Consider the following 17,309-nt stretch of genomic DNA (forward strand, 5'->3'; position numbering starts at 1 on the left):
CATTTCAGCAGGCAATACAAACAGACGTGGCATAGCATTTTATATTAAACCTGCACTTGAACCCAAACGATGATAAGAATTGGTATATAAAGAATTTGGAATTATTTTTCAGATTAATAGATTTAACCAATAATTCAGGGAGAATAGTGGATGGGAGTGAGGAGGCTGACTTGTAGTTCTGCATTTTTATGTGTTAATTGACATTTTGATGTGTTGTGTAAAAAACTTGGTGGGGAAGAGGAAATTGGTTGTGTAAATTTGTAACTTCATATATTAATTGTCATCTGGGGCAAAATACCTCATCTAGAAGAAAAATAGATAACCAATCAATCAAATTTAAATTCAAAACCCTACAAGAGCCAAAGAAAAAATAAGAAGACCCCATGTCATCAAACAAAAAATATAATATTGGTCCTATTTACAATCAGCAAGGCAGAAAGAATTCTGGACTCGAACAAGAAATGGATCTGAGAGATCTTATATTAAGTTTGAAGAACGATAAAGGGGAAATCAAGAAAGAATTTAATGACCTTAAGTAGGAAATGAATAGCAAAGTGAAAGGATTAGATGACAAATTAGACAACATGGGGGGGGGAGATGAGAACACTAAATCAATTATGGAACTAAAAGGACAAGTAAAGGAATTTGCAGAGGAAAAGAAAGAGCTAACAAAAACTGTTCAGGGACTTAAAGCAAAAACACAACATTTAGAAGAATTTTCTAAGAAATCATCCAAAGATCTAAGAGAAAGTAAAAAAGAATGGGATAAGGTTTAAAAGGAAAATGATGACTTTAAAGTCACTCAGGAAGCAACATGGGATGCACTATCCATCCTTCAAATGCAAACTAAAGAAAGAACTCTGAGGATACGTGGTGTCCCAGAGAATTTGGAAGAGAATGTGCAAAACACTATTATAAAATAATTAGCCAACTGGTTAGAAATAAAAGAAAATGAAATTGCAGAAAGTACAGAAAGTATATTTAGAGTAAATTCTAGGAAAGCAAAGATGAATAAATGGCCAGGGGACTGTCTAATTATGTTTACATCAAATATACTAAGGAACAGGATACTACTGCAAAGAAGGAAAAAAAACTGTTCAAAATTGGAGGAGAGGAAATTATAATTTTGAAAGGGATCCCCCTTGTTTGCTGAAAAAGAGAGAGAAATACCAATTCCTGACAAGAGCCCTAAAAATGAAATCAATATTTTTTAAATGGGAGTTTCTGGAAGGAATCTCCTTCAACTTTAAAGGGAAAAGAAGATTGGAAACAGTGGAAGATGCAGAAAATTTTTATAGAACATATAAAAATGAATTAGGGGGCGATATACACCTTACAGAAAAAGAGTCCAGCCCAAAGAATCCAAAAAACACAAATTCAGATCACGGTTCAGAGAGTGAGTAAATACCTCACAGAAACAACATATTGAATTGCCAAAAATAAAAATTGTAAATAAACTTCGTGTTATAACACATTTTAACGAATAAAGATGAACTTAATTTTTTTGTCTTGGAATGTTAATGGATTTAAATGATAAAAAAAGAAAATAGCACATATTCTGACTAAACAAATGAATTATGTTACTTGTTTGCAGGAAACATGTCACAAACGAACATAGAAGAGTATTAATCAACCCCAAATTAGGAAAAGAATTCATTGCTGCAGATAAAGTAAAAAAAAGAGTAGTGATTTATGTCAGACCTGTGTTAGAGCCAGAGTTTTTATTTTCTGACCCCAAAAGGAGAATAGTGATTGTAAAGATTAAAAGTCAAGGAGAAAACATCATAATAGTAGGGATATATGCGCCGAATGGAAAAACAACAACAGTATTTTATAAGAAACTAGAAAAAAAGCTGTTGGAATACGTAAAAGATAAAATAATACTGCTTGAAGATCTTAATGGAGCAACAGATCCACAGATAGATAGATCAAAAGGAAGTAAAGGACATGGAAAATTACCTTCTACATTTGCAAAGATGATAGAAATTCTAGATCTACAGGACTCATGGAGATACAAACATAGATTTGAGAGAGAATACACGTACTTCTCTGAACCAAATAAAACAGCTAGTAGGATAGATGCCATCTGGGTTTCGTTAGATTTGCTTAGAAAGATTGAAGAATCACAGATTTTACCAAAAATAATCTCAGATCACAATCCAGTTCTGTTAAAACTACAACCAGACTGGAAATCAGGAATACATAGATGGAAATTGAATGAATCATTACTGAAAAAGGAAAAAATATTAAAGGGAGCTAAAAATGCATTGGAAGAATACTGTGAATTGAACAAAAACATAAAGCAGTGATCAGGGGATACTTTATACAACAAGGTGCAAGAATAAAAAAGGAAAGCGAAAAGGAAAAAATAGAATTAATGGAAAAAATAAGGAAAAAAGAAAAACAGCAAATCAAACAACCAAATAATGATACAATCAAAAAAGAGATTAAGTTATTACGGACAGAATATATGTCCAAAATAGAACAGGAAATAGAGTGGAATGTGAAAATGTGGAAACAAAATAATTTTGAGTTTGCCAACAAACCCGGAAGATATCTGGCGTGGCAATTGAAAAAGAGGCAAAATCAAAGACAAATAAACAGAATAAAAATAGAAGAGAAAATTATAGATGATCCAAAAGTAATAATACAATTTTTAAAAAAATATTATGAAAATTTACCGTATTGTTTGCTCTATAGGAATGAAGGGGGGAAATGAAGGGGAAATGTGTGTGCGTCCTATGGAGCGAATGCAGGCTTTCGCTGAAGCCTGGAGAGCGAGAGGGGTCGGTGCGCACCGACCCCTCTCGCTCTCTAGGCTTCAGGAAGCTATCCGCAAGCCTTCGGAGTGCATGCCATGCTCCGAAGGCTTGCGGATAGCAGCCTGAATCCCGAAGCCAGGGGCGCGCTGCGCAGCGCGCCCCGGGCTTACGGCAGATATCTGCAAGCCTTGGGAGCCGGGTGGGAGTTCCCGCTGGGCTCCCAAGGCTTGCGGATAGCAGCCTCCAAACCCGACCTGGTTTGGAGGCTGGCGGTGGGGAAAGCAGCGCTTCTCCCCACCGCTAGCCCCACAAGCTCGGGGGACAGCGGGGAGGCGGAGCACCGCCTTCCCGCTGTTCCCCGACCTGGTCTTTGGGGCTGGCAGTGGGGGAAAGCAGCTCCCCCCCTGCCAGCCCCAAAGAGCAGGTCGAAAGGAACCCAAAGCCTCCAGAGCCCAGCGGGAACTCCTGCTGGGCTCCGGAGGCTTCGGGTGAATGCACCTCGAACGCACAGAACGCACCTTGTTTCAGAGGGGGAGAAGAAGGGAAAAAATTTTTTTTTCCTGTTCTCCCCCTCCTATGGTCTGGTGCGTCCTATGGTCCGGTGCGTCCAATAGAGTGAAAAATACGGTATATAAAAAAGACAAAGATGCAAAAGAAGTAGACAACTACCAACACCAACAGAAAATCCCAGAGATAAATAAATAAAAAATACAAATGCTAGACTCTTCGATAACATTAGAAATTAGGGACGCAATCAAGAAAATTAAATTAGGGAAAACACCTGGCTCAGATGGTCTCCCAGCAGAATTCTATAAAAAAATGGAGGAAATCCTAACAGCCCTACTGGTTGAAGTAATGAACAACATTCTTAATAAAGGAAAGATTCCAGACTCATGGAAGGAAGCCTACGTAACATTAATACCTAAACAGGGAGGAGATCCGGAGTCAATATCTAACTATAGGTCAAATAAAAATATAAAGATAACTATATTAAAAATTTCTATTACAACTGTATTTGACTTTATCATGGTAAAAGTAAAGCACTCTGTGGGAGAAGAGTAAGTTTGGAAATGTGCCAACAACAGACTGCTATGCTGTGGGAATATGGCTAAGAGTAAACAAGAGATGGTTGAATCTGACTGAATCAGCGGATGATGATCTGCATAACAATGCTGACTCAGATACAATTTGGCTTAATTTGTGGATTTTAAAGCTGAACTATCAAAATGGATGGAGTGGGAGTCGCTGTATGGAAAAGTTAAAGGACTTCAGGAAAGGATTTAAGAGGTAGATTGAGGTGTTTATTCCCAGAAATTCAGAAGCTTTTCTTACAAGGACAATAGAGGATGAATGTTTTGAAGAAGGGGATCAAATACTGTCATATTTAACAACAGCAGCCATAATCTCACAAATGTAGAATGAAGAAAGGATGGAAAAGGATCAATCATGACTGAGCCTTTTTAAAATCAGTGACTTGCGTGAACATGACAACCAATACAGTATAATTAAGTGATTAAAATATTGAAAATAAAATATTGAAAATAAATTAAAGAAGATTGGCGCCTTCTTTGGACTATCTGGAAAATACTAAAGTTAACGGAAGCGTGAGCAAGATCCAAAATAGCAGTGGATGGATAATGAATTGAAATAAGGGGAAATTAACTGAATAATTAATTGTATTGAAGGAAAAATAGATAAAAGTATGCTATATAATGCAGCAAGAAAGGGCGAGAATGGAAACACCAGGGAAGAAAGATTGGAACTCAACTTATAAAAGTTCTTTTTAATTTGTATGGAATTTGAAGTTACCATATTTTTTGCTCTATAAGACTCACTTTTTCCCTCCTAAAAAGTAAGGGGAAATGTGTGTGTATCTTATGGAGCGAATGTAGGCTGCGCAGCTATCCCAGAAGCCAGAACAGCAAGAGGGATTGCTGCTTTCGCTGCGCAGCGATCCCTCTTGCTGTTCTGGCTTCTGGGATTCAGAATATTTTTTTTTCTTGTTTTCCTCCTCCAAAAACTAGCTGCGTCTTATGGTCTGGTGCGTCTTATAGAGCGAAAAATACAGTAAATTGTTAAAAATATTTGAAACTTAATAAAAAATAATTGGCAAAAACAGGAGAGCTTCCATTCTTCCACCTGACCACAGGTGGGTGTGGGGGAGAGGGCAGGAGCACCTGAGCAGAGGCATCCCCCACAGCTGGATGCAAAATTGCTAAGCAATTAATCAAATGGAACTAAAAGGCAGCTTTGACAAGAGAGGGGGCTGGCTGTACTATCTGTCAAGACTGCCATGTTTATCATGGAAATCCAGTGGGTGCTTGAGGCGGTTGTCTGTCTCCAAAGCAGTGGCATGCAGAGGAGCGAGAATGATTTGACCACTCTGAAACGGCTGCCCCCAAACCTCACACCACTGTTATCTTTTTAGACAAAGAGAATTGGCCTGACCCTTGGAGTAAGAATTTTATAATCGGGACATTAAAAAGATCGAAACTAATGAGCTGAAGACTGGAAAAATGAGAAAAGAAATTGGAAGATTTGCCCACCCCTATTCCCAACACAGCTATGTAGAAGACAGAGAACAGCTAGCACAGTCTTTATATATTTACCATCTATGTGCCACAATCTTAAAGGGTTATGTGCAGAGAGGTCTGTAAGACTTAATTCCGTTCCCCTGGAAACTCAAGGCAGTTCCCCATGTTTTTATACAGTCTGGATGGAGGTTGCCCCACCCACCTGCACTGTGAGAATGAGCTCATTGATGAATTGGGCTGCGTGCTGACACCGATCTGGAAGGCCAACGACCTGCGCGACTCTTTCAGGACTAATCCCATCATCTGTGGAACAAGAGGAGACAGACCCTAAATTAAATACAAACACAGAGGGGGAAAGGCAGGAGGTATAAACCTCTCATATGAAAAGGGAAAAAAATAACAAAGCACATGATCACTTAGCGTCATCAGTATATGCAAATATATAGATCATTTAAGAGTATATAGAACCCTTATTCTCAATAATGATGGAACTCATAGATAGAAAATACTTTAATTTTGTATAACTCTTTAATATTTGTAAAGGGAATCTTTGTATGTGTTAATAGTTTACTAATTAAGTATCTTTGCACTTTTGGAGGGAGCGTCTCCACCCCCATCATTCAGCCCAGACACTCCAAGGGCCTTCTGGTGGTTCCCTCCCTGCGGGATGTGAGGTTACAGTGAATCAGGCAGAGGGCCTTCTCGTTGGTGGTGCTAAATCTGTGGAACGCCCTCCCATCAGATGTCAAGGAAATAAACAACTATCTGACTTGTAGAAGGTATCTGAAGGCAGCCCTAATTAGGGAAGTTTTTAATGTTTTATTTTTTATCGCTTATTATTATTATTATTATTATTATTATTATTATTATTATTATTATGTTGGGAGCCACCCAGAGTGTCTGGGGAAACCCAGCCAGATGGGTGGGGTATAAATTAATTAGTTAGTCCTTCCAGGCTGTGAGGCTTTATTGTTTACATTTTTTAATCTTTGTTTTCTTTTTATGTTTATGTTTGCAATTTTTTTTTTGTTAACAAAGAAACAAAATAAATCAAAATAATATTAAAACAGCAGCAACAAGCCTCTAGGACTACAGCTGAGGAAGCAGTATCTTAATGGTGGCAACAAGAAACTCTAAAGGGCAAATTCTTCCAATGAAAAGGGCTGCCCAACCATTTCTGGACAGCCACAGGACGAATTCAAGGCTATGCAAACTGGCACTGGAGAAAAAATTAAACCAGTACCTTGAAATATACCTCTTTGTCTGCCCTTGCCCCAGGCATATTCTAAGCTAGAATCTCCTCTCTCAGGAAAAGCACACCCAATTGTTCAGAAAGCAAAATATTCATTTCTGTATTCCAATGTTCTGACAACAAGTGCAAAGTCTCTGGAATGCCCCACTAAGCACTAGCCACTTATTTTGTAATTGTATTAATGTTTTTATTGTACTATGTAATTTAATACTTTTATTTTAAAATGCAACACACATTCTTTAATTAAAGCCCCTGCTTCTTTGGATTGATTTACGGTGTCCTACAGGTTGTGGGTACTCCAATCCCGCCGCCTCCCCACGTCAATTTCAGGTGCTTGTGAAGTAGGGGAAGAAAGCCCCATTGCAGAAACAGAAGTCCTTTATTTGTTTTGTTTCTTACATTTATATACCACCTTCCATCTTCCAAGGAGCTCAAGGTGGTGTACCAGCAACAGTGTTTGAACATTCTGCTAGGAGGAAGAGGAGGAAGGAGACAGTTCCAAGTAGTCACTCAGTTTCCATAAACCTAACTATACATATCCTTAAAAGTGTCATTCAAGCATGCGACACCTAACAGTAAAATTCAATTACCATAAATATGTGTTGAAAAGCATATTATACCCTGGAAAGTGCAACAAAAATAATAAACAGAAAAAAATGTGTCTCCAATTTAATAGTTTGATCACTATTATACTGCAAATACTGCTGGACAATGTCAGGTTTTCAACATTGTAATGTATCGCCATGCTGTTCCATGGGAGACCAGTGATCATCTGGAGCCAGCCGGGGGCCTGCTTGATACTCCCTAGCAGTATCCCAACAACAGGGTTTTGGGCCCAGATTCACAGCACTTACAGGAGAGTAAGGCTGCTGATGCCTGCGAGATCCTGGCAGCGACAGAGGTATATGGAGAAAAGCGAGGCTTTTCTGTGCCGCGGCAGAGAGTCTTTGAAGTCCGAGCCAAGTAATTAGGCCGGAGAGAAGCAGGCCTCTTAATTTACGACCTGCCAGAGATAAGGAGCCTCATGGCTGAAGTAAAGAGCTGGAATGGAGCTTTTACAAGCCTCAGATGGGGTTCCGTGCCCAAAGCTTAATGGCCACAATTATCAGACCTGGGCAAGGTACTGTGAAGGCCAGATGAGAAGGCTTGGTGTGTGGCACACTGTTTCTGAGGACCCCCCCCCCCCAGCGCCTCTGACGGGTGCGTGGGTGGCACAAGATTCAAGAGCCATGGGAATAATTTTGCTCTCAGTAGCTCCTGGAGAGTTCATTACCCTGGTTGGCAAGACCAGCTTGCGTGAGATGTGGGAAGGGCTTCAGGCCTGTCATCTCTGTCAAGAGACTGGGTCTGTTTTGCTTTACTTCAGAAAGCTGCACAAGAAGCGTTTGGGGCCAGAGAAAGACCTTAGAGCCCACGTTTTGCATTTGCAGCATCTCAGACAGGAATTGACTCAGAGAGGTTTTAATATGCCCGAGTCTCTGTTTGCAATCCTTATCCTGGACTCCCTGGATGAGAGCTATCATGCTGTGGCAAGCCAGCTGGCAACTCTTCCTGCGCAGGACCTCACTGCTACAAAAGTTTTGGCAACCTTGCAAAACGAATATGATAGGAGGAATGCAGCTGAACCAGCTTATGTGCTTCAGGGGGAGCAGTGTGGGATAGCATTCCAGCCTCCAGGGGGAGCCAAGGCATTGGCAGCTGTGAAGTGCTGGAACTGTGGAAACCAAGGTCGCATTCAGCGTCATTGCCCAAAGGCTGGAGGGAAACAAAATAAAAAGCCTCCAGATGGCCAGAAGCAGAAGGGGGGTGGGAATCCCAAGCCGGTGAAAAACAAGGCTTTGTTTGCTGGCACTGCTTCTCCAAAGGCAGATTTATTGTCAATTCTGGAGCAACGAGGCACGTCTGTGGAAATCAACACCTGTTTATTTCCTTTACGCCTCAGGATGGGGAAATTCAACAGGCTGATGGTAAGACTTTGATAATTGCAGGAGTCGGGACAGTGAAACTGGCAAGTCTGCATACCACCATCAGCAAAGTACTTTTTGTTCCAGATTCTGCAGACAATTTGCTCAGCGTCCCACAGCTGACTGAGCAAGACTTTGAGATCTCCTTCAAGAAGGGCATTTGCATCATCAAGAAGGGCAAAGAGGACATTTTGCATGCTAAGTTTGTAGATGGCTTGTTCCTGATAACTTATGATGACAAAGCTGTTGATGTGTCTAATGTTGAATCTTCTGTTGCACAACTAACAAAGTTCTTCATTCAGGTTGTATTCACAAACAGCACAGAAAATTTGGTCACATGTCATGGCAGGCACTGGCCAAGATGCCTGGGATGGTTCAGGGTTTAACCACAAAGCCCTGTAAGTTTCACAAATGTGTCTCTTGTGCAGAAAACAAAGTGAAGGTTGCTCCCAAAGGCAAAGTGTCTACCTGACAGGCTACCAAATCCTATCAGCTAGTCCACGCAGACCTGGTTGGTCCACTTGCGCCCTCTTTGGGTGCAGCAAGGTACTTCATGATTTTAATTGATTCTTTTTCTAGGTACATTCATGTGTTTATGCTCAAGCAGAAGTCAGAAGTGTTTCTTAGGTTCAAGGCGTTCTGTGTTTGGTTGGAAAGTGCTCACAATAAATGCATTGGTTGTTTATTTTCTGATCGAGGCAGCGAATTCACTTCTCAGAAGTTTGAAGCTTTCCTGACTGAGAAGGGAATCCAGCATGACCTCTCAGGTCCCAGATCTCCGTGGGGAATGGACTTTGCAAGCGGGCAAGCCAAACTTTGCTGCAAGGCCTAAAAACCTTGTTGCATGATGCCAATCTCCCTGAGAAATATTGGGCGGAGTCTTTGAATACTTTTGTTTATTCCTATAACAGGAGACTGTCATCACCTATTGGTTGTACTCCCTATGAGAAGATGTTTGGTAAGAAACCTTACGTCAAGCACATGAGAATCTTTGGTTCTGACATGTGGGTACACACCCCACAGAGCAGCAAGCTTGGGAAGCGTGGGGCACATGGTTTGTTCATGGGGTACGAAAATGGTGCACACAGGGTATTCATGACTGACTCAAAGTCTGTTAGGTTCACAAAGAGTGTTGAGTACAATCCTAAGTGGGGGGGGGGGGAATGTGGGAATTTTCCATAGTCACTCACAAGAGGATGAAGATGATGAGGAAGCAGAGGAAGCTGAGGATGATGATCAGAGTTTGGATTCCAGCTCAGTGGGTGGCGCTACTGCTGATGTCAGCGACAGTGATGACACAGCAGACTACAAGAGCGCAAAGGCCTCACTCAGACCATCTGATGCGTCTGACACTGAACTGGAAGAACCACTGTTCACCATTGGCCACTTTTCTCCTAAAAAAGAGGAAATGAGTGCAGAAGACTTGCGTCTAGTACACAGATCTGAAAGGGCCACGAAAGGCAAACCTCCAAAGAGATTTGCTGATGAGTTTGCTAAAACAGCAACTGCTGTTCTTAGTAGCTCAGAGAAGGTGTGGGAACCATCAAGCTTCCAATAGATCCAGTCTTTAGACTCGAAGGATGCTGAACCATGGCTCAATGCCATGAAGGCTGAAGTTGATTCCTTGAATAGGAACCAAACCTGGGAGATGGTGCCAATAGTCCAAGGAATGAGGCTAGTTGGCATCAAATGGGTCTTTAAGGCCAAGACAGACCAGACTGGCAAGGTTGTCAGGCACAAAGCCAGATTGGTCACCAGAGGTTTTTCACAGGTACCAGGACAGGATTACAAGACCTACCCACCGTCAAGTATGAGAGCATTAGGCTAATGCTCAAGATTGCTGCAGAGGAGAAGCTACACGTTTCTCATCATGATGTGAACACAGCTTTTTTGTACGCGATTTTTGGGGGAGGAACTGTATATGCTTCCACCTGATGGAGTGGAGGTACAGAAGGGAATGGTCTGTAAACTACGGAAATCCCTATCTGATCTCAAGCAGAGTGCCAGGTGTTGGAACATAAAATTCACTGAGACATTGGTTTCTCTAGGTTTTCACCACAGCAAAGCTGATCCTTGTGTGTTTGTCAAAGAGGGGCAAAACAAACTGTATTGTTTATGTTTTGTTGATAATTTGCTTTTGTTTTGGAAGAATCAGGCTTTGTACCAAAGCACCCTAGCTCAACTGAGGGAGCACTTTGACATGAAGGATCTTGGTGAGGTATCCAACTATCTTTCTTTGCATGTAGAGAAAGACCAAGCAGGTAATTTTCTGGTACGCGAAACACAGAAAATTGCTGATGTATTAACCAGGTTGAATTTGGTTGATGTAAACCCAGCAGACACACCGATGGTGACAGGTTACCAGGTAGATTGTGCTGCTGAAGCATTTTCTGACACCACACTGTACAGATGCATTCTAGGCAAGCTGAATTTCATTGCTAGATGTTCAAGACCTGACATAGCTGTAAGCACTAACCTGCTTAGCAGACATGCCAACAATCATACTGTTCAGGATTGGAAAGCTCTGAAGCGCATAGCCCGCTATTTGAAGGGGACTTTGCACTACAGACTGAGGTTCACAGGTCAGAAGACTGGATGTTTTACTATGTTTTTATATATGCTGGAAGCCACCCAGAGGGGCTGGGGCAACCCAATCACATGGGTGGGGTACAAATAAATTACTACTACTAAGATTTGTAAGCTGAATTGCACTATTATCCTGAACCTTTGTATTTTCTTAAAACCATTTATTATTATTATTATTATTAATAATAATAATAATAATATTTTAAAGAAAGAATCTTGCTTTCTTTTTAGCGAGTGGGGGGAAGCCATAGGTCCCAGGTTCAATTCTCAGCATTTCCAGGTCGGGCTGGGAATGCCCTCTGCCTGAAACCCTGGGGAGCTGTTGCCAGTCAATGTATAGACACTAATTGAGCTAAATATACCAAAGGTTTATATAAGACAGCTTTCTTAGGATGGAGAGAAAAAGTGGTTGCCAGCTGAGAGTTGTACACTCAAAATCAGACAGACCGTTGTTTTTGATAACAGCCTACAAACCTGGTTTAAACTGAATCCTAACACCAGCATCATTCTGGATCTTCTTTATCATTTCCCCATTTCTTCCTATGACGATTCCCACGGCAAACCTCGGCACAGAGACCTACCAGGAAGAGAGAAAAGCAGTAAGAGGGACAAGGAAAAGTTTCTTAAAGTCCTTTTTTTATTTCAAATTCTACAGAGAGAGGCTATAGAACCCAGCCTCTTGGATAATGGAATTGTCCCAAGTGAATCTCCACCCCCTTCTCTCCCACTTCCTCATTTGTCATCATCATCATCTCCTCTACAGATGCCACTTTGAGCTCTTTGCTCTCCTACTTTTAAGACTCACCGGGTTCCAGGAGATGGTGGGTCTGAAATGCTTTCTAGTGACAACTTGTCATTCAGCTGCTGCTCCGGCTCTGCCTACTCCTCCTCTCCCATTATTTCCCACCTTTTCCCCTCATCTGCCTCTCAGCTGTGACCTCCTGCAAACCACTGTTGTAAATCTATACTGCCTCCTCTTCCTCCTCCAGGAGTGTCAGGCTGGGAAGGTGGTCTCCACCATTCCTCTTCCCAGTCCCTGACATCACCCCCCTCTCCAGAGCTCTCCTCCTCCCAACCCAGTGGTTTCAATTGGTTGGGGTGGCATGTATGGAACACCCTTTGCAAGTCTGATGCATGGGCATGTTCTGCATACTCCCATGAACTTTCTCCAGGTCCATACCCCCTTCCACACAATCAGGGATTGCCACTTCTTTCTTTGCATCCTGGAGTCTAGAATTTGCTCTACTTCACACTCTTCCTCTCCCTCTACCATGGTGGGAGGTAGAGGTGCTTGTCTAGGTGCCTGGTTGGGGTGTGCAGGCACAACAGGCAACAAGACTGATCTGTGGAAGACGGGGTGAATCTTCATGCATACAGGCAATCGAAGCCTGAAAGTCACAGGGTTGATCTGGTCCACAACTTCAAACGGGTCCACCCTCTGTGGGTCCAGTTTCCTGCACCTGCCCTTCTGTGGCAAATCATGTGTCAACAGCCACACCTGATCTCCCACCTTAATCTCAGTGCGAGGCTGCCAGTGCACACCAGTCGTTCTCTTATAGGCCTCTTTGGCACAGTCCAATTGCTCTTTCAGCAAACTCTGTATTGCTGAAAGTTCTTCTACAAAGTCTTTTGCTGCAGGCACTGACAGGGTGTCAGTTGGGGTTGGGAAGGCACAAGGATGGTATCCATAACTGGCAAAGAAGGGAGTCTGATGCACAGAAGCATGGACAGCATTGTTGTATGCGAACTCCGGCAAGGGAAGCTTGGAAACCCAACCATCTTGTAGATAGTTCACATAGCAAAATAGGTACTGCTGCATCGTGGCATTCTTTCTTTCTGAATTCCCATTCCACCTTGAGAAGCTGCATGAGCTTCTTCCAGAACTGCAAGGTAAACTGTGTTCCCCTATCAGACACTGTAGTGAAGTTAGGAAATTTCAGTAGACCAAACTTTGGTCAAGTAAGAAGCAAAGTATCATGGGAAGACCAAAGGCCGTTAGGATTTATGGGGAATGTGTTCTGTTACTTTAAAACTGCAGACTACCAGTCTCCAAATGTGTGAGGTTGCTTATCTCAGGAAGGAACTTCTCCAGGTTGATTAGTGGTCTTCTGACACCTGGTACCTAACTCATTCACACCCAGTGTTGTTATCAACCCTAATTACTCTGGGAATGTGTATCTGCTGAGTATCTGAGGAAGGGAGGAACTCTTTGATCCAAAGTCCTGGGAACTAACGAGCTCAGCTGTCACAAGTTAAAATTATTAGCCAACTAGCTGACCATTGGTGAATTTAAACATAATCAAGAATTTTTATTGGGTCTGAGTTCTGTTTCCACGTGAGGTTTTGAAATAAAGATCCTAAGGACGGACTGAGAAAGCGCGCTCTGCAATCCGCCCTTCTGTCAGCTTGCCACCTTGCTGACAGTCGTCTTGCTGCATTGACATGCGAGTCTTTGTAGTGGAGATTCTTCCTGCCTTGGAGATGCGGAGCCATCTAAGGACTTTGAAACCATTCTAACTTTGCCTTTGTTCTTTTATTGTGAGTATACTAGGTAGCCATATTCTACAATGTTTTTGTTTTACCTGTTTGAAATGTATAAGAGATGTGCCTGCTTTAAGTATGTTTAATCTTGTTTTTTAAAATAAATTTTAAAAAGAGAACTTTTCCTGTCTTGTGTGCCATTCTGAGGGAAAGCCTAAGTCCAGCGCCTGACCAATCCGTCACGTACTACATTTGTTGAATTTCTGCCTGCATTTTGTGGAAGCGACTTGCAGGGTGGGGCAGCCGGTAAATAGGAAGCATAACCTTCTCCCTTGGGTTACGACTTCTGGTGCCCTGGTACAGGGGAGTGGTGGCAGCAACTACCCTTTTTTGATGTGTTCTGTCCTGTAAAAAGTATGTGCTGCCGGCCGCCGTTCCTTTAAACCTGATCCAGCTGGATGGTAGGACAGGAGAGGGAGGGGGCGAGTGGCCGGAGCATTACTACAGACACTATCAGTTGAGGGAGTCTGTGCAACCTGAATACATGATCTACAAAGAGCTGAGCTGTTTCTTGGGCTGTCAGAAGTCCCTTATAGGGCACGAAGTGCACCATCTTGAACGGATCTACCACTACCCAGATCACTGTCTGCTGCTATGATTTAGGCGGATCAGTGAGGAAGTCCATAGCTATGGTTTCCCAGGGCCCTTGCAGGGAGGGCAGCAGTTGTAACAAGCCTGTTGGTGCCTCTCTTGGTCTCTCTGTTCACTGACATGTCTCACAGGCTCTCACATGTTTTATTTGTATCTCTTTGTTTTTGGTTCATTTTATTTTTGTTTATGTATTTTTATGGTGGGTGTGGGTGTGTCGCAAAATAAACTAAAAAAAAATTCAATAGTATTGTTTCAAGCTTTCTCTGCTGGGCTCGAATTCACCTACGACTTTAGTGCACGGTCCTCTCCACAATTCTCCATTATAAATCCAATAAAAGGTAGTAAAGAATGGGTTTCAGTTGCTTTTAATCCAACTTTCCCATCGGCAGACATACTGTATATCTAATAGAGTCACATAAAATTAATAACATTCTCACTTGCAAGTTGTTTCCATGGTGGTAATTACCCAGAAGACAGGGATGGACTTCCTTTTTACTCCTCCGCCTAGCGCCGAATTCAGCCTAATTAGATCCATTAATTAATCTTCTTTATGTTTCTGTCGTCTTAAATGTAGTTTTCGGAAGATCTCTGCTGCAAGTAGGAGTTTGAAGCTTCACTCCCATGGAGTTGCGATACTGCCATATCTGCAGGCTCAATCACTGGTTCTTCCCCACTCCCCGTTCCTATCGGAACAGGGGTTTTAGGTTCGCAGGAGAGCTGTTTTGTGGACTGCTGGACCTCTCGACACCCTGAGGACTCTCTCAAGGATTTTAGGGGGTGCGCCTCACCTTGGCGCTTTCCCCTGTACCTCTGCGGGGCTCGAGTCTGTCAGACGATCGGACTCACTCCTTTTCACCATTCGCAGAAACCGGAAGCCTGGTGTGTAAAGATGATTCATTGCTGTCACCCTTTGTCTATTCACATTCCTCTGCTTTATTCAAGGTCTTACTGGGCTATAAATAACTCCCCAACAGAAGGCTGCTCCACCATTAAAACTCCAGAAATTATTTTCTTCAGCGCGCAGTTAGACAACAGGGTCACATAAATAAACTCCTGCTAGATATAATTAGCAGTCCTTCGTTTTACCAAATTAGTCTCTTTTCCACTCCAGTCCAAAGATATTTTCAATATTGTCTATTTCAACCTCGGTTGAAAGGGGAAGGTATATAAAACCATTGTGAAACTCTTGGTAGAGTATAAATCAGTGTTTTCCCTTTCTTCCCTCAGTATCAGGCAAACATAGTGACTACACACAATTTTTTCATTTTGCAAGGGGGGTCAAGAGAGAAAAATATCATTTAGGAATCATTATAACAAACATTGCCTTGCCTCTCCCTCCCATTCCGGCAGCTGCAAGGATTTTCGTGCTTGTAAAAAGTCATTCAAATACCTTCATAGCTCAAGTCCAGTCCTTTCGGCAGCTGATTAATTGCAGCCCATTATCATATGCTGTTTCAGGAGCGCCCCTTAATTAAAGCCAATATTCCAAATTCTTGAGGAACCGATCATAGATCATGCCAGAAATGGAGGTTCATCCATGACAGGGACACACTTCCCAGGTCGCACCCGTTCTGCCTTTCAAGTTGGCTTAAGCAACACAGAGGGATACTGTGCACTCACCAGAACCCCGAGGAGCATTGCCAGGAATTTTACCGCATAAATCCTGGCTTTCCCCTGCCCAGAGGGCAGCAGAGCTCAACCATCATGGCCATGACATCAGGCCGGAAACCTCAAGCAGATGAAAACATTAGCAGGCTGGTCCTCCTGGTGGGTGATCTAAACGCAAGGCTAGGGCCAGATGACTCCAGTTTAGCAACCAAATACAGGTGAAAAATTGGGTTTCCTGAGACATCTAGACCAGAAGCCTGCCAGACCCCAGGGCTATCTAAGGACCAATATTCAAACTACTCCGGCGCCTGCCTTTTCAAATTTTCCAGGCAGCTAAGTTTACACATTCTAAATGGCCACACAAGAGGCGATATCCCTGTGGAATATACCTTCCTGTCAGGGTCAAAACCTAGTACAATTGACTACATATTGGTCGATAGCGAATTATTAGCAAAAACTGAGCGATTAAAAGTGCTTCCATATGTAGAAGGGGATCACTTCCCATTACACCTGCAGGTATCCCTCAAAAACAAGACAATATTTCTTAAAACAATATACCCTGTAGAGATTATCGCTTTAGAGCACCCTGGATGTTGAGCTAAATGGACCCCCGCACTTGACATCCAACTAAAGGAGATTTTAGCTTCTGAAAAACCATATACACCTACAAAGGGCTCCTGGAGCAACCTCTATCCAGAAGATCCCCTTGTTGAATATGAGTGCTTGCTTCAACGCCTAAAACTCCACCTCTTTAACAGAAAACAGAAAACAAACCTTGATTTGATCAGACCTGCTTCCAGGCCAAGAAAACATTACAAGCTGCCTATAAAGCTGCCCGGACAGCTGATAACGCTATTAGACAACAAGCCTATCTCTCTGTCCGCACTGTAAAAAAAGAATACAAAGCCCTAATAACCCGCCAAAAATATGCCTGCAGCAGAAAATGCTCATCGAATCTAATTAGTGTGGCAAAGGGAAAAAATCAGTCACTATTTTGGAAATTGGTTACCTCTGGCTCCCCCAAGGCTGTTTCCCCTCTATCCACACAAATCCCACCTGACTACTGGGTCTCCTATTTTTAAGCTATGTATGAGGATGTTGAATATCCCAGTCAGGAACATGAAATAGAGCAGCTGGCTAAATGGCCGGCAGTCTCGGAAATAGAAGTGAAACTGCATATAAACCAACTGGAAATGGCTAAAGCTCCTGAACCTGATGGCATCCTTCCAGAAATGCTAAAATCACAGGCGGACTGGTGGGCCCCTTTCCTTGTGAGGAGAATCAGAGCTTACAGGGTTAATAGCTGTTAAAGTTTGTGAATCATAAATCCTTTGACCCACTGAGTCTGCTGCAACGGCACTGCAATAAATTTGATTTATTGCCACTCTAACAAACTTCAATGGCGCCCACGCGCTGCCACTCTTCTCAGTTGCCGGATAATAGCAGAGTTCACACGCAGCATAAAATGGCT

General features: G+C 42.5%; 1 protein-coding gene across 8 annotated transcripts in view; it reads right to left on the minus strand.

The window, feature by feature from the left end:
- Positions 1-17,309, minus strand: part of LOC310753831 (far upstream element-binding protein 3-like) — a 347,698-nt gene that overhangs the window by 134,856 nt on the left and 195,533 nt on the right. For all 8 annotated transcript variants that reach the window (XM_083595188.1, XM_083595185.1, XM_083595189.1 and 5 more), the window contains 2 exons: positions 11,573-11,675; positions 5,499-5,599 (listed from right to left, as the gene is read on the minus strand). In XM_083595188.1, the coding sequence (XP_083451314.1) occupies positions 5,499-5,599; positions 11,573-11,675 (204 nt within the window). The remainder of the gene's footprint in view (positions 1-5,498; positions 5,600-11,572; positions 11,676-17,309) is intronic.

The sequence above is a fragment of the Podarcis filfolensis genome (genome assembly GCF_964270895.1).
Source record: "Podarcis filfolensis genome assembly, chromosome: W".
In the NCBI taxonomy this organism is placed as follows: Eukaryota; Metazoa; Chordata; class Lepidosauria; order Squamata; family Lacertidae; genus Podarcis; species Podarcis filfolensis.